The following is a 14,112-nucleotide window of genomic DNA, read 5'->3' as shown; positions in this document are numbered from 1 at the left end:
AAGACAAATGACTCAAAACTTGGTGAAATAACCAGTCTCCCTGTGGAAGGCTGATGGATATTGACAGCACTATAGTTACCTTACTAGATTTCTATTGCGGAGGCCTGTTTTAATAGTCTGGAGATGAGCGTTCAAATACTACAATGGCAGATATCAGTTCTAACTTCGGTTAACTCGATAAACTTGGAAAAAAGGCTATCATAAGCAGACTAACGCTATAAAAATATAACATCAGCAGAAGATTTGTATTCTGTCACATCTGAAAGTATGCATGTTGCTGCAACACACAAAACACTGGAGGAACTCAGTGGACCAGGCAGCATCTTTGGAAAAGAGTATAGTCATCGTTTCAGGCCGAGACCCTTCAGCAGGACTGGAGAAAAAGATGAAGGATAGAGTTAAAAGGTGGGGGGAGAGAAGGGAGAAACTCAGGTGACAGGTGAAACACAGGTGGCGGGGGGAAGGAGGAGGAGTGAAGTAAAGATCTGGGAAGTTAATTCATGAAAGAGATACAGGGCTGGAGAAGGGAGAGTCCAATAGGAGAGAACAGAAGGTCATAGAAGAAAGAAAAGGGCAGGGGAGCACCGGGGGTGGGGGGATGGCCAGGCAAGGAGATAAAGTGAGAGAGGGACAAGGGAATGGGAAATGGTGAAGTAGGGGGCGTGAGGGAGAGGCATGCCAGGGCCGTTATTGGAAATTTGAGAAATTGATGTTCATGCCATCAGGTCGGAGGCTACCCAGACGGAATATAAGGTGTTGTTCCTCCAGCCTAAATGTGGCCTCATCACGACATGGATAGACATATCGGAATGGGCAGTGGAATTAAAATGAGTGGCCACTGGGATGCATATAACGAACTGATTCAGAATCACCCATATTGTCACTGACATACTGTAGGTCAAGAAACTTGTTTTACGGACATATTACAGTGCAAACCATAAAAAATTATGATCAATTACAACAATAAATAGTGGAACAAAGTGTTTGTGTTCAAGGGCCAGTTGGAAATCTGATGGCAGAGGGGAAAGAGCTGTTTCCAAATCATTGAGTGTGGGTTCTCCAAGTTCCTCTCTGATGAGAAGAGACCATGTCCTAGATGGTGAGGATCCTCAATGATGGATGGTAACTTGAGGCACTGACTTTTGAAGTTGGAGGGTTGTACCCCACAATGGAGCTGGCTTCATCTACAACCCCTAGCAGCCTCTTTTGATCCTGTGCAATGGAACTTCCATAATAGGCAGTGATGCAGCCAGACAAAATGTTCTCCAGCGTATATCTGTCGAAATTTGCTAGTCTTTGGTGGCATACCAACAAGCCTGACAGGCAAGCTTAGTTTAAAGGGGAGTATATGAAGCATATCAGGAACAGAAACTACTACTACGTCGACTCAGGCCTAGGGGGCCGGCGCCTGAAAATGATATCCAACTTGGTGAAGATCAACATTAGACTAAAACATTCTTGGTGCTGTTTTAGTCAGGGCTGAGCAATTCCTTAATCAATGGATCAGATCAAAGCATTGCATTTCTGCAACATGCAGTCTCTAAAAGAAAAGCAAGTTGTGTGTGCATTTCTGGTCTCCATACCTGAGGAAGGATATACTGGCTTTGGAGGCAGTGCAGAGGAGGTTCACCAGGTTGATTCCAGGGATGAAGGGGTTATCCTATGAGGAGAGATTGAGTTGCCTGGGACTATACTCTCTGGAATTCAGAAGAATCAGAGGGAATCTTATAGAAACATACAACATTTTGAAAGGGATAAATAAGATAGAAGTAGGAAAGTTGTTTCCATCGGTAGGTGAGACTAGAACTAAGGGACATTGCCTCAAGATTCAGGGGAGAAGATTTAGGATGGAGATGAGGAGAAATTGTTTTTCCCAGAGAGTGGTGAATCTGTGAAATTCTATGCTCAGGGAAGCAGTTGAGGCTTCTTCACTAAATGTTTTTAATGTACAGTTAGATAGGTTTTTACATAGTAAGGGAATTAAGGATTATGGGGAAAAGGCAGATAGATGGAGCTGAGTTTACTGACAGATCAGCCATGATCTTATTGGATGGCGGGGCAGGCTCAATGGGCCGGATGGCCTACTCCTGCTCCTATTTCTCATGTTCTTATGTTGTTCAAAAATGCTTTCAACCAATTTCAATCAGATGACCTTGACAATGTGCTGCTTCTAATGCTGCAGCTGTGCTCCACATCTGTATTATTAGTTAACCCACACCAGCACAACAGGATAGACCCACCTTACCAAATGACTGCATTACTATGCCTTTGTCAAATGTCAGCAGAATGATAGCCATCGAGAAGCATTCTCAGTAATTGTCAGCTCACCAGTCTTCAGGTAGGATTCTGTCAAGATAACTCAGGGCTTCAAGCCTGTTAGAAAATGGATAATCAGCAAGAATAATTTGACTGTTTTTTTCCCAATGAGGTAACTAAGTGTGCTGATGAGGGTCATCTGCATAAACTTCAGTAAGGATTTTGACAAGGTCCTAAAGGAAAAAGTGGTGTAAAGTGTACAAACCATGGGATGGGGAACAATTCCTAGTCTGGATTTGAATTGGCTTGGTCATAGGAAGCAGAGGATAATAGATGAGTTAGCTTTGTGATTGGTGCTATACACGGGGATCAGTGTTGAGACACTTATTGTTTGTTATATACATTCTCAATCTGGATGTGAGAGTAGACAGTGTGAGATGACAAGAAAATTGGTGGTGGTGTTGATAATGAAGAAAGACAATATTGATGAGATTGTGGACAGAGCAAAGGAAAATATAATTCACTTCTGATAAATTAAAGCTGATGTATTTTGTAAAGACTAATAAGGTTAGAGTATAGGCGATCAATGGTAGGATTCCAGAAAGAACTAAAGAATACACAATTCACATGTTGAAAGTCTTCTTGAAGTTTGTAGCACAAATAGATGAAAGGTGGTTAAGAAGTCATTTCCTTCATTAGTTGGGACATAAAATATCAGAGGAGGGAGGCTGAGGTGCAATGTTATAAAACATTGGTTCCGCTACAGCTAGAGAAATGTAACTAGTTCCAGTCACCGCACTATAGGCAGGACCTGATTGCGATAGGGACAATGCAAAGGAGACTTGCCCAGAGAGACTGGAGGGCTGGGTTAGTTTCCCTTGAAGTGGAGAGTGCTGAGGGAAGACCTGATAAAAGCGTGCAATAACAAAGGGAGTTTAGAGAGGTAGATAGTCAGAAACATCGCCCATAGCAGAACTGTCTATATCCAGAGATCATTGGCTTAAGATCAAGGGTAAGAGGTTTAGAAGGGGTGGAGTTTGAGGAATAACTTTTTTCATGGAGATGATGGTTGAAATCTGCAATAACCTGCTTGACAAGATGGAGGCAAGCATTCTTCCATTAAAGGAGTATTCAGGTGAGCACTTGAAACAGCCAAGGGCGCATGTGTTGGAAAATGGGAACAGTATAGATCATACTTGATGGCTGGCAAAAATACAATGGGCCAAAAGGCCTGTTTTCTTGCTGTACAATTCCATGATATGTGCTTCTAGAAGGGAAAACACAATTAAATCAGCCACCAGATCTAGTCGTACATGTATCCTCATGTTAGGGCGAGGATCACATTGCAGTGGGTGACATAGAAATTGACATTTATGCACTGGATGTGTGTTACATCCTGCAATGTTCTGTTCAAGGAGAACTGACTGCATCAGATAGCTCCTTGCAGACTCCCAAGTATTGCTGGCTTCTGGTGATACCATGGCCTGCATTCAACTCATTCTGTTGCTGCCAGATGTGAAGCTGGAGATAAGCAATTACCGATATCCAGATGGTGGGTGATCATACAGTCTATGCCTGATATCTCCACAGTAATCACCGTATATGATGAACTATATATACTTTGGTAATAAATTTACTCTGACGTTTGAACTTTGATCATCCGTGGATATCAGGCTGTCCCAGATGAGTGGGTCTCAGGATCAGATACCTGTGTGAGCTGGAGCTGGAGACTGGAAGCATGGAGGTCTGTCCTGGAGCTGGAGAACTGTTCGTGTCTGTGGGTGGGTGAGAGGAAGGATAGGGGCTTGTCTTGTTTTTGCTGTTTTGTAGCTTGTTGTGTTCTGTATTGTTCTGCTGAGCGTTGTGGGCATGCTATCGTGGCGCTAGAATGTGTGGCGACACTTGTGGGCTGACCCAGCCCATCCTCAGCTGTGTTGGTTACTAACGCAAATGCCACATTTCACCGTATGTGTGAGAAATAAATCAAAATACGAATCCGAATCGGATTCTGCTGCCTGAAAAACCTTTGCAGTGCTTATCAAAACGGCCATCAGCAGGTGTTTTGGTCCGCTGTGTGCTGGACGTCCTTGTCATTATGTAGCTCCAGCTTGATGACCAACAGGAAGAGGAGCAAAAGCAGAAAAAGGATGAAGACAAGAATGTAGAAAAGGTGGAAAGGGAGAGCTGGAGAAAGAAGAAGAGAAGAGACAAAGCAGGTGGATTTTTTTCTGCCTGTTGCCATCTCATTCATCTGTATTACTTATGAACACAACCTAATTTATATCACTCTTCCCTCCTCTGCTAACTGTAATAAGTATTTATTTTAGTCATTCACAAGCCACCATCATGTTCATGCAACCAGCAACCCACATCCCCATGGAATGCGGATGCCTGAGAGTGCACTGTAATTAAAGGCACAGAGAGAGAGAGAGACTGAACCATGTGTATTATTCATGGATGCACCAGTCTTTACTGCTTCCTAACTCCCCCTGCTGGAAATTGCAGGTAAAACAGCTCTGTGGCAGCCCAGAGCAGAGCAACACAACAAAATGTTCAGTTCAATACACCACACTACCCCTGAGATTAGAGTTTAGAGTTCCACTTGACAAGTGTTTACAGCTTATAACCATGCTTCAACACACAAAGGACGGGTTGAGTAGATTCCAGATCAAATTGAAGGGATTATTCAAAAATAAATTAATTGCCAATCAACAAAAAACAGTAGAAAAGACAAAAGAGATTGCAGATGCTGAAACTGGGAGCAAAAAAAAATCAAAACACCAGAAGAACTCAGAGTTCAGCAGCATCTGTGGAGGCAAAAGGTGTATGTTGACATTTTGGGTCTGGACCCTGCATCGCAATTAAGAGGGAGAGGAAAGTGAGGGAGGGATATGATGAGGGCTGACTGGAGGGGTCATTGAGGGAGATATTGAGGAATGATGTGAATGAGGGAAGAGAGCACCGTACCCACTCTTCGTGTGACTCCCAGGTCTGCTCATCCCTTCCCACCAACCCCTCTCAACTCAGTGTTACTTTCCTTGGCAACAGAAGGAGATGCCACACCTGTCTCTTTAACCCCTCCCTTGCCACTATCCAGTCCAAAGCAGACCTACCAAGTGAAGTAGAGATGCAGCTGTGCCTCTTCCAACCTGGGTGACTGTCATAGAAACATAGAAAACCTACAGCCACAATACAGGCCCTTTGGCCCACAAAGTTGTGCCGAACATGTCCCTACCTTAGAAATTACTAAGTTTACTCATAGTCCTCTATTTTTCTAAGCTCTATGTACCTATCCAAAAGTCTCTTAAAAGACCCTATCGTATCTGTCTCCAACATCGTTGCCGGCAGCCCATTCCACACACTCACTACTCCCTGCATAAAAAACATCTCCTGACATCTCCTCTGTACCTACTCCCCAGCACCCTAAACCTGAGTCCTCCTGTGGCAACCTTTTCAGCCCTGGGAAAAAAGCCTCTGACTATCCACATGATTGTCATCTCAAGTTTCCAGTTGCACCTCATTTTAACTCTCCTTTCACAGCCACACACACCACTGCTACAGAGAGGATGGGCCCAAACTACAAAACAGCATCTCACATTCTGCTTGATTAACTTGTAGCTCATGAAGGTATGAACATAGAATTTTCCAGTTTCAGGTAACCCACATCCCAGTATTCTTCTCCCACACACACTCAGACATCTACCTAGATTTCTTCTCCCATAATACTCATCCACTCCACCATCCCTGCTTCTCCATATGGTTTCATCTCCCCATCTTCCAGCACCCCAGATCTGATTTCCCCAACCAGACTCTATCTTGCCCCTTCCTCCCTTTGCTATATACTGGCAATTGTTCCTCTTCCCTCCCAGTCGTAATGCAGACCTCTCAACATAAAATAACATACTGTGTTGCTCGGACCACTGAGTTCTTCCAGAGCTGTGTGTGTGTTTTTTTAAAATGCAATCAGATATGTTCAGTTCCCTCTGGCACCTTCTATTGCTGCCTGGTGTATCTTTACTTGGGAATAACAGAATCCAGTGAAGCTACAATGTCATTAGCGTGTGGAATAGGTTCTGCTACAGTCCCATAAGTGGACCAAAAGCTTCTACATCGCTGTCTTCTTCTTCTTCTTCTTCTTCTTCTTCTTCTTCTTCTTCTGAGCCCTCAAGTTGTGATCAGCCCAGTTGTTGTCATTTTATGACCATGGAGTTCTGTTTCAATTTTGGGGCTTTAATGGCAATATGAAGTGTTGTTGCTGACTCATGAATTTCAAAATAACGTACAGTAGATTTGCATTATTCAGTCCATTATCCCCTCTGTGATAACCTGTATTCTAACAATGTCAAGAAATCAGAGCCATGGGCTGTCCATTGCTTTGATACTCCAGAGGCTGCTTATTCTCACTGGAGGGGACAGTGCACAATCCGACAACAGAATGAGTTGACTGCACATAAATAATCTTGATCAGTGTCTCACCACATGATGATCATGAAGTCAAGTTCTAAATTGTGTACAGGTCACCCGGGCTCTCGTGCTCTTGCAAGGTTTCACAGATGGATGCAGTAAGTATGCCTGCCTGGGGAAAGGAGTCCAGAACCAGGGGTCAGAGTCATTTAATAAATAAATAAAGAAACAAACAAACAAATAAATAAATTGGCAAGGCTACTTAGAACTGAGATGTGGAAAAATATTTTAAGTTGGAGGTTGATGAGCTTTTAGAATTCTTTATCTGAGAGCGCCATGGAAGCCAATTCATTGAATTCATTCAATCGGATTGCCAAATTTCTAGATTTTAAGTGTGTCAAGAGATAGAGTGCTTGTGCTGGAGGATGGTCTGAGGTTAAAACAATCAGGCAAGACTGATGAACGGGGGAACAGCCTCAAAGGGCACGTAGCTTGCTTCTATCTCGTATATTATGTTCTGGTGTCCTTATATGAACCGTAAAGCACTCGATCCTTTTTTAATATCAACCCTGTTTGACAATTTACAGTTCTTGGCTATTTGTATAAGAACACAAGGGTAAGTTTGTACAGGACAGAAACAGGTCCTTCAGCCACCCTGCCCTTGATGGCCACAGTATTTATCTCCACTGACCCTATTTACCCTCATTTGGTTCATAGCCACCCTTGCCTTAGCAATTTGTATTTGTCTAGATGCTTCGTACATAATATGAGAAAACCTGCCTCCACCACCACCCTCGCAGTCAGTGTGTTCCCAATTCCAGCCATTTTCTGTGTAAGACTAAAATCCCTCTCAGATCCCCTCTGAACCCCCAACATCAACTTTATTACTATTGTCACTTGCTTTAGACTCTCCTCACAAGGTTAAAAAGATTCTCAAGGACAGGGAAAATGAGAGGTGTCTTCTTTTACATATGTAGCAGAAAATATTGTGAGATGAGAGAGCAGCAGAATGTGAGAAGTAAGGACGGGCATGACAATCACACCAAATGCTGGAGAAACTTAGCAGGCCAGGCAGCAGAGATCCTCCAGCATTTTGTGTGTGTTGCTCGGATTTCCAGCATCTGCAGATTTTCTCTTGGTGAGGATAGGCATGAGGATGCTCTCACCTTCAAATGGCGTCAACTCTTTTGTGAGTTGTTGTCTCAGTAATGCTGTCACCTTGCCTGTCCCCTGCTGGTTAGTTTTTTGCCCTGAAATTGTACATCACATCCTTCTGCAAAAAATAAGCACAAACAACCTAAGGAGTGTTGGAGTATTCGAGGTTACCGAACTTCAACAGATGGCAGTACACACATACTGTGAGATGTGGCTGAGGCTTGCAGCTGTCTTTCAGAGTAAGGGTTTGGGAGACGTTGAATCCTGATGTTTTTGTGATCTGTGGGTTCTTCGAAAGTCAAGAATGAGGCATAAAACTTGTTGCTTATGGGCATTTTAATAAGTGTTTCAAGAGCAGAAAACAAATGAGAGAGAGATGAGAGAACAAAGAAGAGACAAAGGAAAAAGCAGTGTGGTTGTCTCATACTCAGAGAGCAATAACTTAAGTTCCAGTGATAACAGTGAGCCTATAAAATGACCTGCTACTGAAAATGAAAACATTTCAAGAAAAATACAGAAGCAGCCGTATCATATATACATGTGAATTTTCAGTAATTAGGTGATTTGGCAGGGGAGGGCAGTGATTATAGCTCACTGCCACTTATGCTTGGGAGGGGGGAGCTGGGGGGGACTTTGGGGTTCTCACGTTTAACTGCTGTTCATTGTTTGGGGCACTTCTCTGTTTTCATGGATGTTTGCGAAGAAAAAGCATTTCAGGATGTATATTGTATACATTTCTCTGACATTAAATTTGACCTTTGAACCTTCACAAATACAAGCAAGCATGGGAAAGTTATGGGAGGTGGGTGGATAATCTACAATAAAAATAACAATTCTTTACTCTAATCCAACAGGGAGCATCAATATCAGCTATACTGTGTGTCCTAAATGATAGAGATTATTGGAAATGTGGTGCACTTTGCTGTAATGTGTTTGGGGCTGACCCAGTGATCTGGTGCTTTTGCCAACTTCAAGGGAACTCGGCATGGTTGAGGTTTGATTTTTATTGCTATTTTGCATGATTTTGATCAAGGCGGACTGGCTCTGCTAATTGACCTGAACTGAACATTCCTATCCTGTTCAAAGTCTCTGTGGTTTGATGTATAATATTCTGCGTGTTGCTCTTTGCACGATGTGTTCTTTTATTTTGTACATTGAGTGTTTGATCTTTTCTTTTAATGGATTCCATGGTGTTTCTTTCTTTTGTGGCTGTCTGCGGGAAGATGAATCTCAGGCTTGTATACAGCATACATACTTTGATAATAAATGATCTTTGACTTTGAATTTGACTTCTTTACTCATGATGATAAAGCCCAAAATAACCCCGAGAATTAGCATCTCATCTTTAGACCTGGCACATCACACTCTTCAGGACCTAGCGCGGGATTCTGGAATTTCAGACATGTAGCCTTTAGAGTTTGCATCTGTACTGAGACATCCCAGAGCCTCATCTTGGCCTCTCTGACCACATCTCCGTAACGTCAATCCCAGCATACTGACTGCTGCTGAAAATGAAGAAACAGGTCAAGAGGACCACACAGTATTGGCTAATGAGGTCATCTCTATGCTTCAGGACTGTTTGGACTGGACTAACTGGCAGGTGTTCAAGGAAGTTGCCACAAATGAAGAACACACAGGGCTTGAGGAATCTGTCACTGGCTACATCAGTGAGTGTGTAGACGATATTGGTACTGCAAGAGTGGTCATCTCTCAGCCCAAACAGAAGCCCTAGCTGAATTCAGAGATGTGCTTCCTGCTAAAAGCCCGGGACACTGCCTTCAAACCTGGAGATCGAGCGGCTCTCTGAGAAGCTAGGAGAAATCTCATCTTAGACACTAAGAGGGCAAAGACTGCCTACGCACAAAAACTTCAGGAATACCTGTCCGGTAATGATCCCTGGTGTATATGGCTGGGCATCAAGGCATTACTGACAAGGAAAAGTAGCTCCACTGTACCAATGATGCCTCTCTCCTTGTCCCTGATGCTCTAAACAACTTTCACGCTTCGAGGCATGCAACACAACGCCAGCCACAAGAGTTATCCTCCCCCCAGGTGAGCAGCCACTGTCTGTAACAGCAGCAGATAGGTGAAGGACACTTCAGAGAGGCAGCCCCTGTGAGGTGGCCAGGCCAGACAGCATCCTAGGCAGAGTACTCAGGCAGTGTGCACATCAGCTCACTGACGTCTTCATGGACATCTTCAGCATTTCACTCACTCAGGCTGCTATCCACACATCCTTCAAACCAGCCACCATCATCCCTGTGCCAAAGAACACCGTCAGAACGAAATGACGATCACCCAGTGGCACTGATGCCATTCATAATGAAGTCCTCAGAACGGCTGGTAATAGCCCTTATCAAAAGCTCCATTCCTTCCACACCGGACCCTCGCCGATAAGCTTACCAACAGAACCACTCTACAACAGATACCACAGCATCTGTCATTCACCTGCCTCTGACACACCTAGAAAATGAGAACGCTTCTGTCAGAAACACAAGAGGTCCTGCAGATGCTGGAAATCCAGAGCAACACACACTAAATGCTGGAGAAAATCAGCAGGTCAGGCAGCATCTATAGAAATGAATAAACAGTCAATGTTTCAGGCCAAGAACCTTCATCAGGTCTGGAAAGGGATGGTGAAAATACCAGAATAAGGTGGTGGGTGGAAGTGAAGGAGTTCAAGCTAGAATGTATGGGTAAAGGTGTGTCGGTGGTGGGGGGGGGGGGGCGCAGTGAATGAAACAAGAAGCTGTGTGCATTACTTTCTGTCTGTCAGAATGCTGTTTCTGGCTTCAAGTTCTACATTTAACATCATTGTCCCCCAGACCTTGATGAACAAATTCCTCCTCCTCAGTCTAAATACACAACTGTGCAACTGGATAACTGGATGTTGGACTTCATAACCAACAGACCTCGGATGGGCAGGATGCACAACCACTCCTCTGTTCCTACTATCTTAAAACTTGGGTGTGTCCCAGGGTTGTGTGCTGAGCCCATTTCTGTACACACTGCTCACACAACTGCATGACCAAACACTGTCAAGTTTGCCAACGATGATGAGACAGCCTACAGGGAGGAGGTGGAAGAGCTTGAAGCTTGGTTCCAGGAAAATAACCCCTTCCACAATGCCAACAAGACAAAGGATTTGGTGATTGACTTCAGGAGAACTTGCACCACTCACACTCCTCTTTACATCGGCAGCACAGCAGTGGAAAACGCAAGCGGTTTCAAACTCCTGGGAGTGCACATCTCTTACGATCTCTCATGGTCCGATTACACATCCTCCGCAGTCAAGAAAGCTCACCAATGCCTCTGCATTCTGAGGAAGCTGAAGAAAGCTGGACTATGCACATTATATTCATGTCTTTCTACAGATGCGCATTAGAGAGTGTTCTGACAATCTGTGTCTGTGCATGGTACAGAGACCGCACTGCGGCAGTCAGGAAAGCTCTACGAGTAGTCAAAACTGCCTAATGCATTACTGGCACCAGCCTACCTGCCATCAAGGACATGTATACAGAAAGGCACCAGAAGAGGGCCAGTAACAGCAAGAAACTCACCCACCCTGCTCACGGACAGGTTGTCCCTCTCCCATCTATGTAGCATCCGCGCCAGAACCACCAGATTCAAAAACAGTGACGTTTCCCCAAGTAGTAAGGCTGATCAACACCTCCACCCCCTAACACACCCATCCACACCCCTCACTACCACATCATTTCCTGTCAGTCACTGTATGTACAGGCCCTGCTGTACCTGGCGTCACTTTATGGACATACAATCAATGTGTAAAAGCTACCTTATGTAGTTATCATTATTGTGTTCTTTATCTTAGTGTTTTTTTCTGCTACATCAGATCTGGAATAACAATTATTTTGTTTTCCTTTACACTCGTGTGCTGGAAATGATATTAAACAATCTTGAATCTAGTTCTGATGATCAATCTGAAATACTAACTCCGCTTTTCATAGATGCAGCCTACTGCTGAATGGTTCTAGTATTCTGTTTTTTTTATATAAGTGTAATACGAGGTTTAAGACCATGCATTATTTTATTAATAGACTTATGCGGTTGGGTATTTTATTTTCTGCAGATTTTCTCAATGCACTAAGTATTTTTTAAAATTACATTATACAATCAAATACTTCATTTTTGCTGTTTAAAATAAAAATTCAGTTAATTAAGTTAGGCTTGTTGAATTAGGCAATAGGATGTGTCTTGGGAAATTCTTACAAGAGCATGGGGAAATAGAATGGGGAGGCACTTTCTAGAGAGAGTAGGTGGTAAGTGGGAAGTGGTAGTTCTCCTGGAATGTACTGCCAAGGGTGATGGTAGAAGCAGATATGATAACAATGTTTAAGATTCATTTAAATCGGTGCATGATCAGGCAGGGAAGAGAGGGATACAAGATGTGTGCAGGCTGATAAGATTTGCTTATATTGGCATCTTAATTGGCACTGACATGATGGGCAGAAGGGCCTATTCCTGTATTGTACTGTTCTATGTACAATGTGTACCGTCATGTAAATTCTAGATTGTTTAGGTCAATGTGGTAATCTCTGCTTAAAGGAACACCACCACCCTCATCACCACCACTCCATCACAAGAATCAATCCCAAAATGAATACCTTTACTCCCTCAATTGCAATTAGAATCTCTTAAATTAATCCAGTTGCAATCTCATCATACAAAAATTATAAAATTCCACAAAGATAGTTTGTTCGACAAGCTACCTTAATTGCTTTCAACATCGTGGTACAGGGAGGCACAGTGGTGCTGCCCATTGACTCAGGTTCAGTCCTGATCAGGGCTGCTGCCTTTGTGGAATCTACCCGAGATTGCACAGGCTTCCTCCAAGTAGTTGGGCTTCCAGAAGACATGCAGGTTAGTGGAGTGATTGGCCACTGTGGATTATCCCTGGTGTGTATGTGATAGATCCTGGGAAGAGTTGATGAGAATATGGGAAGAGTATTTTTTAAAAATGGACCAATGTAGTAATTGACTCAAATGATTGATAGAAGTCTCTTCCTCCTCCATACCAACATGAGCGAGCATAGAGGAATTTCAGACACATTCTACGTTTTTTTTGGCGTGTGCCTGCATACGTGCCAGTCTGTGCGTGCGCATGTACGTGTCTAACAGGCCCTTCAGACACATTCTATAATCTTACTGTAGTTACAATTGCATAAACAACGCTAACAACCATTTGTAGATGAAAATGTTGGTTTCAAATATGCATTGTTTATCTCATTGATACTTAACCTAAGTAAAATAGGACAATTCATTTGAATGTAGATTACATACAGAGTCTGAATAATTTATATTTCTGCAGAATTAACTGGATCCTCTACAATCACGACTACTGAAACAACTAGCTCAACCATTCAGTCTTCATCCAGTTCTGAAGCGACCAACACAACACTATTAACAGCTATAGAGAGCTCCACTCCATCGACGACTGAATTAACAACTACAGCTACAATAAACAGTAAGCAAGAAAAATTGTCTTATTATTTACTGGTTGATCTGGGATTTTACAAAAAAGCAAGAGCAGAAATTTACTCAGTAATAAGACAAAATCAATATGCATTTTGTGTATTCCTTTGCATTAACTTTGAGAACATGAAATACAAGTAATTATACATGAGAGAATACTTGTTAATATTATAATATGAAGGTATCATCTCTTGTAGTCAGTTTTTATCTGTTCAAAAAGGTCTCAGAGTTGTACAGCAGTTCTGCAAGGATACAGGGCCTTCAGTTTAACTAGTTCATACTGACCATGTCTACCTGTGACACTGCTTTCAACCAACTGTGCACTTGCCCTCTGTACTCTTGGTTCCATTAAAGTCCACACTGCCCCTCCATTCATAGTATATATACCATGTACCATAGTATTGGTACTGTGGTTCTTAAAACAGTAATTGTAACTCCCCATGAAATTGTGACTGTATTTCTAGCAATTGCCTGAACAAATCATCAAGTTATACAGCACAGAAACAGGCTCTTCGGCCCAATTATCCATGCTGACTAAGCTACTCCTATTTGCCTGTGTTTGGTCTATATCCCTACAAACCTCTCCTGTCTATGCACCTGTTCAGGTGTCTGAAATGTAAATATACCTGTCTTAATCACTTCCTCTGGCAGCTTATTCCATAGACAAACACTCTTTGGCTGAAAACGTTGCCCTTAGGATTTGTATTAAATCCCTGTCCTCTTACCCTATATACCTATGTTAGTGTCATCTGCAAGCTTATTAACTATGCCCTGTAATTCTCATGCAATTCATTGAAAATGATG

General features: G+C 42.9%; 1 protein-coding gene across 1 annotated transcript in view; it reads left to right on the top strand.

The window, feature by feature from the left end:
- Window positions 1–14,112, top strand: part of LOC140197012 (uncharacterized) — a 94,361-nt gene that overhangs the window by 37,975 nt on the left and 42,274 nt on the right. The window contains exon 2 of the mRNA XM_072256945.1: window positions 13,145–13,300. Coding sequence (XP_072113046.1) covers window positions 13,145–13,300 — 156 coding nt within the window. The remainder of the gene's footprint in view (window positions 1–13,144; window positions 13,301–14,112) is intronic.

The sequence above is a fragment of the Mobula birostris genome, chromosome 4, assembly GCF_030028105.1.
Source record: "Mobula birostris isolate sMobBir1 chromosome 4, sMobBir1.hap1, whole genome shotgun sequence".
Taxonomy (NCBI): domain Eukaryota; kingdom Metazoa; phylum Chordata; class Chondrichthyes; order Myliobatiformes; family Myliobatidae; genus Mobula; species Mobula birostris.
The sequence above is the reverse complement of the archived record's forward strand: the minus strand, read 5'-3'. Positions and strand labels throughout refer to the sequence as shown.